The sequence below is a fragment of the Panthera onca genome, chromosome B2 (assembly GCF_046562875.1).
Source record: "Panthera onca isolate mPanOnc1 chromosome B2, mPanOnc1 haplotype 2, whole genome shotgun sequence".
Classification (NCBI taxonomy): domain Eukaryota; kingdom Metazoa; phylum Chordata; class Mammalia; order Carnivora; family Felidae; genus Panthera; species Panthera onca.
In genome coordinates, this window is record NC_138343.1 from 549,479 (window position 1) to 562,558 (window position 13,080).

Here is a 13,080-nt window from a genome sequence, read left to right on the forward strand (position 1 = left end):
GTGTTTTCACATTCTTTTGGTAAATACGTAGTAGTGCAATTGCTGGGTCATAGGGTAGTTCTATTTTTAACTTTTTGAGGAACCTCCATACTGTTTCCCACAGTGGCTTTGCCAGTTTGCATTCCTGCCAGTAGTGTAAGAGAGTTCCCCTTTCTCCATGTACGCACTAACATCTGTTGTTTCCTGAGTTGTTCATTTTAGCCATTCTGACAGGCGTGAATTGGTATCTCATTGTGGTTCTGATTTGTATTTCTCTGATGATGGGTGATAGCAGTAACTCTTCTTTAAATGTTTGGTAGAATTCCTCTGTGAAGCTGTCTGGTACTGGACTTTTGTTTGTTAGGAGTTTTAAAAATACTGATTCAATTTCCTTACTAGTAATTGATCTGTTCAAATTTTCTATTTCTTCTTTTCAGTTTTGGTAGTTTATATGTTTCTAGGAATTTAGCTATTTTTTTTTCTGGGTTTTCCGATTTGTTGGCATATAATTTTTCATAATACAATCTTACAATTGTTTGTATTTCTGTGGTGATGGTTGTTAATTTCCTCTCATTTGTGATTTTACTTATTTAAGTCCCTTCTCTTTTTTCCTTGATGAGTGTAGCTAGAGGCTTATCAATTTTGCTATTTTTTCAGTGAACCAACTCCTGATTTTATTGATCTGTTCTATTGTTTTTTTTCAGGGCCTATACCATTTATTTCTGCTCTAATCTTTATTATTTCCTTCCTTCTGCAGGTTTTGGGTTTTGTCTTATTTTGTTTTATTTATTTATTTATTTATTTATTTACTTATTTATTTATTTAACATTTATTTATTTTTGAGACAGAGCATGAATGAGGGAGGGTCAGAGAGAGAGGGAGACACAGAATCTGAAGCAGGCTCCAGGCAGTCAGCACAGAGCCCAACGCGGGGCTCAAACTCATGGACCGTGAGATCATGACCTAAGCGGAAGTTGGACGCTCAACTGACTGAGCCACCCAGGCGCCCCTATCTATCATCTATCTATCTATCTATCTATCTATCTATCTATCTTCTATCTATCTATCTATCTATGTATTTATTTCTCCTTTAAGTGTAAGATGAGGTTGTTTATTTGAACTTTTTCTTGTTTCTTGAGGTAGACCTGTGTTGGTCTAAACTTCCCTCTTAGCCACTTTTTGCTGCATCCCAAAAGTTTTGGAGCATTGTGTTTTCATTTCTATTTGTTTCCATGTACTTTTGATTTCTTCTTTGATTTCTTGGTTGACCCATTCACTGTTTAGTAACATGTTATTTGGCCTCAATGTATTCATGGTCTTTCCAGAATTTTTCTTGCGGTTGATTTCTAGTTTCAGAGTGTTGTGATCAGAAAAGATGCATGGTATGACTGATCTTTTTGAATTTGTTGAGACTTCTCTTGTGGCCTAATATGTGATCTGTTCTAGAGAGTGTTCATTTCATGTGCATGTGGTAAGAATGTATATTCTGCTGTGTTACAATGGAATGTTTCGAATAAATTTGTTAAATCCATCTGGTCTAGTATGTCTTTCAAAGCCATTGTTCTCATGTTGATTTTCCATTTGGATAATCTGTCCATTGATGTGTTAAAGTCCCCTACTATTACTGTATTACTATCGACTATTTCCTTTATGCTTGTTATTAATTGTATGTGTTTGAGTGCCCTCATGTTGGGTCCATAAATATTTATAATTATTTTATCTTCTTGTTGGATTGTAATAATCCAATTATTATTATGTATTATCCTTCTTTGTCTCTTGTTACAGTCTTTGGTTTAAAGTCTGTTTTTTTCTGGTATAAGTATTGCTACCCCAGCTTTCTTTTGAGACCCATTTGGATGATAAATGTTTCCCCATCCCCTCACTTTCAATCTTCAGGTGTGTTTAATTCTGAAATGCATCTCTTGTAGGAAGCATATAGATAAGTTAAAAAAAAATCAATTCTGTTAACCTATGTCCTTTGATTGGTGTGTTTAGTTCATTTACATTCAAAGTAATTATTGATAGATGTCTATTTATTGCCATTTTGTTTCTTGTTTTGTGGTTGTTTCTATAGTTTTTCTCTGGCCTTTTCTTCTCTTGCTCTCTTTCATGGTTTACTGGTTTTCTTTAGTGATATTCTTGAATTCTTTTCTGTTTATTCTTTGCTTATCTTTAAGTGCCTTTTGATTTGTCATTACTATTAGGTTTGTATATAACATCTTCTGCATATAATAGTCTGTATTAAACTGATGGTTGCTTAAGTTTGAATGCATTCTTTACTCCACCCCACCCCCATTTTAGGTATATGGTGTCATATGTTAACATCCTTTTATTTTGTGAATGTTTTGACTGATTTTTATAGATATATTTATTTTTCATACTCTCATTTATGATGTTTCCACTCAGAGATTCCTCTTTAATATTTCTTGCAGGGCTGGTTTAGTGGTCACAAGCTTCTTTTGTTTTTGTTTGTCTGAGAAAGTTTTTATCTCTCCTTCCATATCTGAATGATAGCCTTGCTTGATAGAGTATATTTGGCTGCAGATTTTTTCCATTCAGCACTTTGAATATGTCATGCTAATCCGTTCTGGTTTGCAGAATTTCTGCTGAAAAATCCTCTGATAACCTTATGGGATTTCCTTTGTATATAACTGATTTCTTTTCTCCTGCTGCTTTTAAAATTCTCTCTTTTAACTACTTTTTGCCATTTTAATTACTGTGTGTCTTGGCATGGACATCATTGGGTCAGTTTTTTGGATCTGGATTTCTGTTTCTTACCCCCAGAAGGAAGTTTTAAGCTATTATTTCTTAAAAAATTTTTTCTGCCCCCTTTTCTTTTCTTCTTCTGGGATTCTTATAATATTGACGTTATTATGCTTGATGGAGTCACTGAGTTCCCTAAGTCTATTTGCATAATTTTTTCTCTCTTTTGCTTGATTACTATCCATTACTCTGTCTTCCAGATCATTAATTCATTCCTCTGCTTCATCTAGGCTGTTATTTATTCCCTCAAGAGTATTTTTATTTCATTTATTGTGTTTTTCACCTCTGTTTTTTTTTTTTATCTCCTTGTTAAGGGACTCACTGATGTCCTCAGCTTCTTTCTCAAGTCCAATGAGTATCTTTATGATAATTACTTAAATTTTATATCAGGCATATTACTTAAGTCTGTTTTGCTCTTGTTGAGGTCTCAATAATTCATTTTTATTTTTATTTCCCTTGCCTCCAGAGACATGTCTAGTAGGAAGTTGCTGTGGCTGAGGCTACAGAGGTACTGCCTGTTTTCTCCCATAGGATTTTGATGGTTTCCTGTCTTACATATGTCTTTCATCCATTTATTTTTTGTGTATGGTGTAAGAAAGTGGTGCAGTTTCATTCTTTTGCATGTCGCTGTCCAGTTCTCCCAGCACCATTTCTGAAAGAGATTGTTTTGTTTTTGTTTTTTCCATTGGATATTCTTTTCTTCTTTCTCAAGGTTAGTTGGCCATATATTTGTTGGTCCATTTCTGGGTTCTTTATCCTATTCCATTGATCTGTGTGTCTATTTTTTGCCAATATCATACTGTCTTGATGATTACAGCTTTGTAATAGAGTTTGAAGTCTGGAATTGTGATGTCTCCAGCTTTTGTTTTCTTTTTCAACATTATTTTGTCTATTAGGGGTCTTTTGTGTCCCCATAAAAATTTTAGATTGTTTGTTCTAGCTCTGTGAAGAATGCTGGTGTTGTTTTGATAGGGCTTGCATTGAATGTGTAGATTGCTTTGGGTAGCAGCAACATTTTAACAATATTTGTTCTTCCAATCCATAAGCATGGCATGTTTTTCCGTGTCTTCTTCAATTTTGTTCATGAACTTTCTATAGTTTTCAGCATACACATCTTTTACCTCCTTAGGTTTATTCCTAGGCATCTTATAGTTTTTAGTGCAATTATAAATGGGATCAATTCTCTGATATGTCTTTCTGCTGCTTCATTGTATAGAAATGCAACTGATCTCTGTACATTGATTTTATATCCTGTGACTTTGCTGAATTCATGTATCAGTTCTAGCAGTTCTTTTGTAGAGTCTTTGGGTTTTCCAGGTAGAGTATCAGGTTATTTGTGAAGAGTGAAAGTTTGACTTCTTCCTTGCTGATTTGTATGCCTTTTACTTCTTTTTGTTGCCTGATTGCTGAGGGTAGGACTTCCAGTACTATGTTGCACAACACTGGTGAGAGTGGACATCCCTGCCATGTTCCTGATCTTAGGGGGAAAGTTCTCAGTTTTTCCCCATTGAGGATGATATTAGCTGTGGGTCTTTCATATACTACTTCTATGATCTTGAGGCATGTTCCTTCTATCCCTACTTTCTTGAGGGTTTTTATCGTTCCAATTTTAGTATATGTGCTGCCGAAGCGAGCACTTGAGGGTTTTTATCAAGAAAGACTCTGTATTTTGTCAAATGCTTTTTCTGCATCTATTGAAAGGATCATATGGTTCCTATCCCTTCTTTTATTAATATGGTGTATCATGTTGATTGATTTGCAAATCTTCAACCAGCCCTGCAGCCCAGAAACGAATCCCACTTGATCGTGGTGAATAGTTCTTTTAATGTACTGTTAGATTCGATTTGATAATATCTTGTTGAGAATTTGTGCATCCATGTTCATCAAAAATTGGCCTGTATTTCTCCTTTTAGCGAGGTCTTTGTCTGGTTTAGGAATCAAGGTAATGCTGGTTTCATAGAATAAATTTGGAAGCTTTCCTTCCATTTCTATTCTTTGGAACAGTTTGAGGAGAATAGGTATTAATTCTTCATTAAATGTCTAGAAGCATTCCCCTGGGAAACCATCTGGCCCAGGACTTTTACTTATGGGGATACTTTTAAAAACCGAGTCGATTTTGGGGCACATGGGTGGCTCAGTCGGTTGAGCATCCGACTTCGGCTCAGGTCATGATCTCGCAGTTTGTGGGTTCAAGCCCCGCATCAGGCTCTGTGCTGACAGCTCAGAGACTGGAGCCTGCTTCAGATCTTGTGTCTCCCTCCCTCTCTTCCCCTCCCCTGCTTGCACTCTCTCTTGCCTATTTTCTCTCTCAAAAATAAATGAATGTTAAAAAAATAAAAATAAAAAAAACTAAGTTAATTTTTTTTTTGCTTGTTATGGGCCTGTTCAAATTTTCTATTTTTTCCTGTTTGATTTTTGGTACTGTGTTAGTGCCTGGATGTTTGTCCATTTCTTCCAGATTGTCCAGTTTGTTGGCGTATAATTTTTCATGGTATTCTCTTATAATTGTATTTCTGTGGTGTTGGTTGTGATCTCTCCTCTTTTATTCATGATTTTATTTATTTGGGTCCTCTCTCTTTTCTTTTTAAGAAGTCTGGCTAGGGGGTTATCAATTTTGTTTATTCTTTCAAAAAAAACAGCTCTTAGGGACGCCTGGGTGGCTCAGTCATTTAAGCATCCAACTTTGGCTCAGCTCATGATCTCACGGTCTGTGAGTTCAAGCCCCGTGTTGCGCTCTGTGCTGATGGCTCATAGCCTGGAGCCTGCTTCAGATTCCGTGTCTTCCTCTTTCTCTCTCTGCCCCTCCCCTGCTTGCACTCTCTCTCTGTCTCTCTCTCAAAAGTAAATAAACATGAAAAAACAAACAAATAAACAAAAAACCAGCTCTTCGATTCATTGATCTGTTCTATTGTTTTTTTTTTTTTTTTTTTTTTGGATTCTATACCATTTATTTCCACTGTAGTCTTTAGTATTTCCCTTATTCTGCTGGCTTTGGGCTTTATTTGCTGCTCCTTTTCTAGCTCCTTTAGGTGCAAGATTAGGTTGTGTATTTGGGGCCTTTCTTGCTCCTTTGGATAGGACTGAATGTGTTTTTTTAATTTTTTTTTAATGTATATTAATTTTTGAGAGAGAGAGAGAGCCAGAGCATGAGAAGTGGAGTGGCGGAAAGAGAGAGAGAGGGAGATGCAGAATCAGAGGCTGGCTCCAGGTCCCGAGCTGTCAGCCCGACATGGGGCTCAAACTCACAAACTGCGAGATCATGACCTGAGCTGAAGTCAGATGCTTGACCAACTGAATCACTCAGGCACCCGAGGCCTGAATGTTTTTTAAAATGTCTTTATGGGTGAGGCTGAGAAGATGGTAGATTGTCAGGATTCTAAACTCATCTCAATGCACAGATACAATGAGATAACACTCACATCAGCTTAAATATCCCAGAAAAAGACCCAATGACTGGCAGAACAAACTCCACAACCAAGGGTAGAGAAAAGGCCACAAGGAAGAAGGTTGGAAAGGCAGAGATGCAATTTGAGACCTAAAAGGACTGTGGCCATCTGTGGACCAGAAGAAACCAAGAGCACGGTGAAGGTCAAAAAACAGATGATCCCACTGGGGACCTGCACAGGGAAGATGAACCCCCAAAACATTTGGCTTTGAAAGCCAGAGGAGTCAAATTTCATGAGGTCTCACAAACAGCCTGGACTTACAGCCTGGAATTCTTAAAATCAGCCTGCCTGTCTCTGGGAGAGCCCTGAAGGCATTAGGAAGCAGAGTCTGAGCCCTTAAAGCTACAGCACAACAAAGAGCTCTAGCAGATATAGCATAGAGCCGGTAGTTTGAAAAACACCAGGAGAGACAGGAGGATTTACTCATCACAGAGCATGTTTGGAGAGATATGGATCTCAAAAAGACTCCTCCAGGAACAAAGGAACTGGCCAGTGTTATTTCCCTCCCCCACACCCATGCATAAGTACGTGGCCACTTGTGGGAACCAACACTGCCTCCACACTTGCTTCCTAACTTGCTGGCACCAAGCCCCACCCCCACGTGCTTCCCGATCCAGCCTTTCCAGTCACACTTGCCTCAGTCCCAGAACTGCAGGCTCCTCCCCCAGAACACCAAAGCAAACCTCACAAGCACTTTATCTCCTGACCTTCACCTTGTGTGGGGCCTCAGTCTTGGTTGCTGTGGCGGGGGACGCACTGTGGCAACAGAAGCCCGAGGTGCACCTTATTAAAAATGAGGGACCCACTCATATGCCCATTGCAGATCCCCTTAAGTTGGCCATCCTGGCAGTGGCGTCCACAGATGTCAATTAGCAAGCACACCACCAATGTGTACCTGTTAATACCCACCCACACCTGGCAGGGACCAAACACTACCCACATAGGAAAAAAGGCCACTGCAGATAACTGAACTGAAGGGGAAAGCAGAAAAGAACACGACAGAGACACTCCCTGAAGTGCCAGGTCCTGGGCAAAGAGGACACAGCACTGCAGGGCATTTCAAGACCTTTTCTTCATAAGGCCATTACCGTCAAGAACAAGAGACATAACTGCCTTCTCTAACACACAGAGACAGACACAGGTAGAGTTAGAAAAGGTGAGGCGCGAGAGAAATATGTCTCAAAAGTAACAGGACCAAACCACAGCAAGAGAACAAACCGAGGGTTATGGAGGGTGGTGGGTGGGGGCGGGCCAAAAGGGTGACAGGTATTAGGAGGGCACTTGTTAGGATGAGCACTGGGTGTCATATGTAAGTGATGAATCACCGGCTTCTACTTCTGAAGCCAAGACTACACTGTTGTTAACTAGAATATAAATTAACAAAAACAGACACACTGACAGTGCCATTATGACACTTACACTATGATCAGAATCTCCTCAATGTCATTTAATACACAAGCCATGTTCAATTTTTCCAGTTGTCTTTCAGTAAATTCTTAGACTTAGGATTTGAGAAAGGTTCTTACAATGTATCTTGTTTTATGTTTCTTATTCCCTTATTTCATAGCACCCCGCCCCCCCCCCCCCCCCCCCTTTTATCATGTCATTGACCTACTGGAGAAATCTGATTGTCTGTCCTATACGTGTTCCATATTCTAAATTAGACTTACTGCTTATTTATAGTCTTAACTTCTATTCCTATATCCTATATAGACTCATTTTGATTGGTCTCCACCTGTTGAGTGATACATTCAGCTAGGAATGGCTGGGGCACTCTCCTGGGCCCTCATTGACATTTCCCTGTTGGGAGTCAATGTTGTGGCTAGACCACCTGTTATGATTGTTATTATAATTGCAAGACACACTCCAGCAACAACCATCAGGGAGCTTTGAAAAGGCAAGATTTATCACTCAGTCCTGTGGGTACACAGTACTGCTCAGGCCACACAGGGCTTGGGGAAAGGGAGAGAGCACAGGGGCCTGGGGCTCTGCCTGTGTTGGGATCAGGGGAGGAGTGTCTAGGGTATTGGGCATTTACTCTTCTTTGCTGAAGTTAAAACATAAGAGCAGTAATTAAAGCACGGGAAGGGAAAAGCAGGGTCACTCGAGTGACCAGCTGTCTATGTCACCAGGGTTCTCTCAAAGGGAAACTGCATGGGTCACTCGAGTGACCAGCTGTCTATGTCACCAGGGTTCTCTCAAAGGGGAACTGCATGGGTCACTCAAGTGATCAGCTATTTGTGTCACCAGGGCTCTCTCAAAGGGGAACTGCATGGGTCACTCGAGTGACCAGCTGTCTATGTCACCAGGGTTCTCTCAAAGGGGAACTGCATGGGTCACTCAAGTGATCAGCTAATTGTGTCACCAGGGCTCTCTCAAAGGGGAACTGCATGGGTCACTCGAGTGACCAGCTGTCTATGTCACCAGGGCTCTCTCAAAGGGGAACTGCATGGGTGGGGCGCTCTGCTCCTTATGTAGTTATGTATTTGGCGATATGTTTATTCCAGGTGGCTAACTTTGAAATGGATGTCTCAGCAACAAAAAGCTTAATGTCAGGCACCTACATTATAATAAAAAAACCTGTTAGCACTTAAACTACAAAACTGATACTGAGATAGAAGCTTGATTAGATCTTTGATAACTTTGAGGCAGAATATCTCAAAGTTGCTGTTTTATTTCTGTTATAGCATCTCATGAGACAGTGCTTGTCCTACTTTTAGTGATGCTATTTATATTATTGACCAGTGGGGTCAGGTGGTGTCAGTCTGTTCCATGTATTATTCAATTTCCAATCATCTTTAACCATATTATATTAGTTTATTTGTTATGTTATATTATATTATAATTTTATTTTTTAATGTTTTTATTTATTTTTGAGAGAGACAGAGAGAGAGTGAGCAAACAGGGGAGGGGCAGAGAGAGGGAGACACAGAATCTGAAGCAGGCTCCAGGCTCCAAGCTGTCAGCACAGAGCCCGATGCAGGGTTTGAACTGCAAACTGCAAGATCATGACCTGAGCCGAAGTTGGATGCTCAACCAAATGTTACCCGGGCTCCCCTCACCTAATAATTTTACAATCCATTCATGATGTATGCCTAAAATTACTTAATTCTTTAAGCATAATTCCCTTTGGAAAATTATGATTAATTAACACATAGTGCTATATTAGTTTCAGGTGTACAGTATAATGATTGAACAATTCTATAAATGACTCAGTGCTCATCAGGATAAGTATACTCTTTTTTTTTTAATTTTATTTTGGGAGGATTAGTGTACTCTTAATCATTTTCACCAATTTCCACCATCTCCTACCCACATCCCCTCTGTCAACTACCAGCTCATTTTCTGTACCTAAGAGTCTGTTTTTTGTCTTTTCTTCTCTTTGTTTGTTCATTTGTTTGGCTTCTTAAATTATACAAATAAAAAAATAATATGGTATTTGTCTTTATCTGACTTATTTCATTTAGCATTATATCCTCCAGGTCTATTCACATAGTCACAAATGGCAGGATTTCCTTTTTTTCTCACGACTGAAAAATATTCCATATATAAACCCAAATGTATGTCTGTGTCTACCTAGGGCAGATAACTGGATGCATCAGTTTGAAGTTCTTGAGATAAAAAGGAACCAAGCTTGAGAAACTGGACCCAACAAGCCTCATCTGTACCTTGACCCAATGTAGGTGAAAAGACATAGACTCTGACTAATACTGCAACGGGATGAGATTTTAGTATTATTTGGAGGGAGAATAAGTGTGATTTGTATGTGGGGACAATGTTAATTATTAGAGTTGGACTAGAGTGGATTAAAGATGTCCACAAAATTTTTTTGATGTTCTTTCCCATGAAAGGTAGGGATTTCTTCTCTATAAAGTTTGTTAGGCCTGTGACCATTTTGTCCAAGAGAGAATAGTACAGGTGATGTCAATACTGGTTCTTGGGTTTGTTGGAGAGATGACTGGCAGCTTTTGCCGTGGTCTGTTGGCCCCCACGTAGAGTGTCAAGCCTGAGGCCTCCATGCTGCAAAAGCACAGAACAGCCATTTGGAGAGAGCGGACCAAGGGAGACCCAGACAGAGACTTTGCCAGCTCTCAGCTCTTCCACGCGAGGATGCTCACGTCAGCTCAGCCACGGCACAAGCATGATCGAGGAGAACCAGCCCTGCCCTGCCGTGTTCTTGCCAATTCCTGAGCCTCAGAAGAATGCAACTTCCTGGCATAGGTGTCTTCAGCTTCTGTGTTTGGGGATGCTAGTGTGTTATGCAGCAGTAGCCAACCAGATAATGACGTGTTCTTCTCTGGTTCACGGCCTGCGTGGAGCTTGGATTTTGTAAACAATTCTGATCAACAGAAATGAGGGGCTGAGACAGTTCAGGGTAGAAATGTCTTCTCCACAGACACATTTTATTTTTTTTTTATAAACAAAAGTAGAATTGAGGGACTAAAAACAGGGATGAGATCAAACCACACTGTTTGTGTTCACAAAAGTGGATGCAGAGAATTTGAACAGTCAGTCCCTGAGCTCATAAAGGCCTATCACAGTCTTCACCTGCATCTATAAATAGTCATAAATGCTTCTCCCACCATCCCTCATGCACAGAAACCACCCCCGGGATTCAGAAAATGGGGAACACAGTGCCTCCCGACATTAGCTCCAGAAATGTCTCAGCAATTATGATTTAGTTGCTTTCATTACATTTGGGTTTGGTGACAAGTAAGGAAAACAAGACAACATTTTGATAAATTTTGCACATTTCATCAGTATTATGTCACATTGCATCATAACAGTCACTGGAAATTATCATAGAAATAGTAAAACCAAACAAAAAATAGGAAGTATTTTGAAACTCAACATTTTCCATGACCAAACACTGAGGGAAAAATTACCTATTAAGTAGCTAGAGAGGGACTCTGAGATTTTAATTTCATTCTGTCCCCACTTTCAACAAGATTTAACAGGACTCTTTTACCATTCATCCGGTTGACTTTAAAAAAATCTCTGGAGATAAAGGATCCACAGCACTTAGGTAAACCATTGGCTATTTTATCCCTGTCAATTAGTGCTTAAATCATTTGTTTTAATCATTTATTTGCCTCCAGCTTAGGGAAAAAAGAAATCATAACGTAATGGTTAAAAATTCCTCTTAACTCATTCTCATATATGAATTACCATTTCTTATCCTATTAAATGTTCAAATTCAATTCCTCAAAATATAACAGTATAAGAATTTTATTGCTCACCTTAGAATACATTAACTTAGAAGAAGCACACAGATAAACAGCCCTAAGTAGTATTCATGTACCCAATATGTGAGTGATATAGGCATATTTCTATCCCTGATGTCATTAGAGAATCCATAAGAATACATAAAAAATCAGTTTTATGAAGTGATATCCTGAACAAAAACCGAACATTAGGATTCTATGGCTGATGTCCCATGGGTTCAGGTTTCCATTTTGCTACCTAACAATGCATTATTTAACACAATCTGGACTTTCTCATTTATCTTTTCTTCAGACTACACCTGTTACACATATTGTACATGATCTCAGAAGCAGTCTAACCTCACACACCAACTTCATCATCGCCTATTGCTTCCTGTCTTAGAAGTGTGCTCTAGATGTGTTCAGGTCGCCCCTCCTACTGAAGACACTACTCAAGGCAGCCTTCACGTCCTTGTTCCTCAGTGTATAGATCAGTGGGTTCAGCATAGGAGTGACCACAGTGTACATGATGGCAGCGACCTGGTCCTGGTCCATGGAGCTGCCTGAGGTAGGAGATATGTAAATGAAGATAACAGGAACATAGAGAAGAATCACCACCATGAAGTGAGAGGCACACGTGGACAGTGCTTTGCGGAGCGCACTACAGGAGTGGGTCTTGGAGAAAAGGGAGATGATTATGGAGAAGTAGGAGAGAAGTGTTAGGAAGAAGGGGCCCATGGCAATGGTCCCGGTAACCGTGTTGAGAAGCCACTGGTTGAGCTCCGTGTTCCCGCAGGCCAACTCCAGCAAAGGCTTGACATCACAGAAGAAGTGATGGATCTGATGAGAACCACAGAAGTTCAAGCGAGAGGTCATCATGGAGTGCAACAGGGCATGGAAAAAACCAATGGTCCAGACTGTGACAGCCATCTGGGTACAGAGCTGGTAATTCATGATGACAGAGTAATGCAGTGGCCTGCAGATGGCCACAAAGCGGTCAAAGGCCATCACGGCCAACAGCATGGCCTCCGTGCTGCCCAGGAAGTGGAAGAAGTGAAGCTGGGTTATGCATCCCAAGAAGGAAATTGCCTTGTGTGTAGAGAAGAAGTTCTCCAGCATCTTTGGCAGTGTCACCGTGGAGTAGCAGATATCTAGACACGACAGATTTCCCAGGAAGAAATACATGGGTAAATGGAGTCTTGGATCAGAGACGACAACCAGGAGGACTGCTCCATTGCCAACCACACTGACCACGTAAATTGCAAGGAAAACCACGAAGAGATAAGGCTGCAGTGCTTGGATGTCTGTGACTCCCAGGAGGAGAAATGCAGTGACTGAGGTTTGATTCAGCATCGCTTAAGAGAAAGGATGAATTACTCTCTGGAGTGTACCTCTGTTGAGAATCAGAGACTTTGTAGTGGAGGATTTTCCCGTCTACACAATGGTACTTTGAGGGAGAGCATTGTTGTTTTACACAGTTCCCACATCAGACCTTTTATAGGATTTGCCTCATTAGACTATTAGATATTAAGGTGAACTGTTGGTTATGGGCCATTGGTCCACCATTTTTCCCCCTCATTTGATTTGTCATTAATATGTTTCTTTCTCCCAGAGACTCAGAGCACGTAGCCAACCTACCATCTTCTCTGGCTGTGCACATCTACCTTCTGATACAAGTGTCCTCTCAT

General features: G+C 40.1%; 1 protein-coding gene across 1 annotated transcript; it reads right to left on the minus strand.

The window, feature by feature from the left end:
- Positions 1 to 11,791: 11,791 nt before the first annotated feature.
- On the minus strand, positions 11,792 to 12,745 carry LOC144616303 (olfactory receptor 12D1-like). The gene has a single exon (XM_078446478.2). The coding sequence runs from the start codon at positions 12,743 to 12,745 to the stop codon at positions 11,792 to 11,794; it is 954 nt and encodes a 317-aa protein (XP_078302604.2).
- Between the last annotated feature and the right edge of the window lie 335 nt (positions 12,746 to 13,080).

Coding starts and splice junctions, on each gene's coding strand:
- LOC144616303 (XM_078446478.2), bottom strand. CDS start 12,745: ATGCTGAATCAAACCTCAGTCACTGCATTTCTCCTCCTGGGAGTCACA.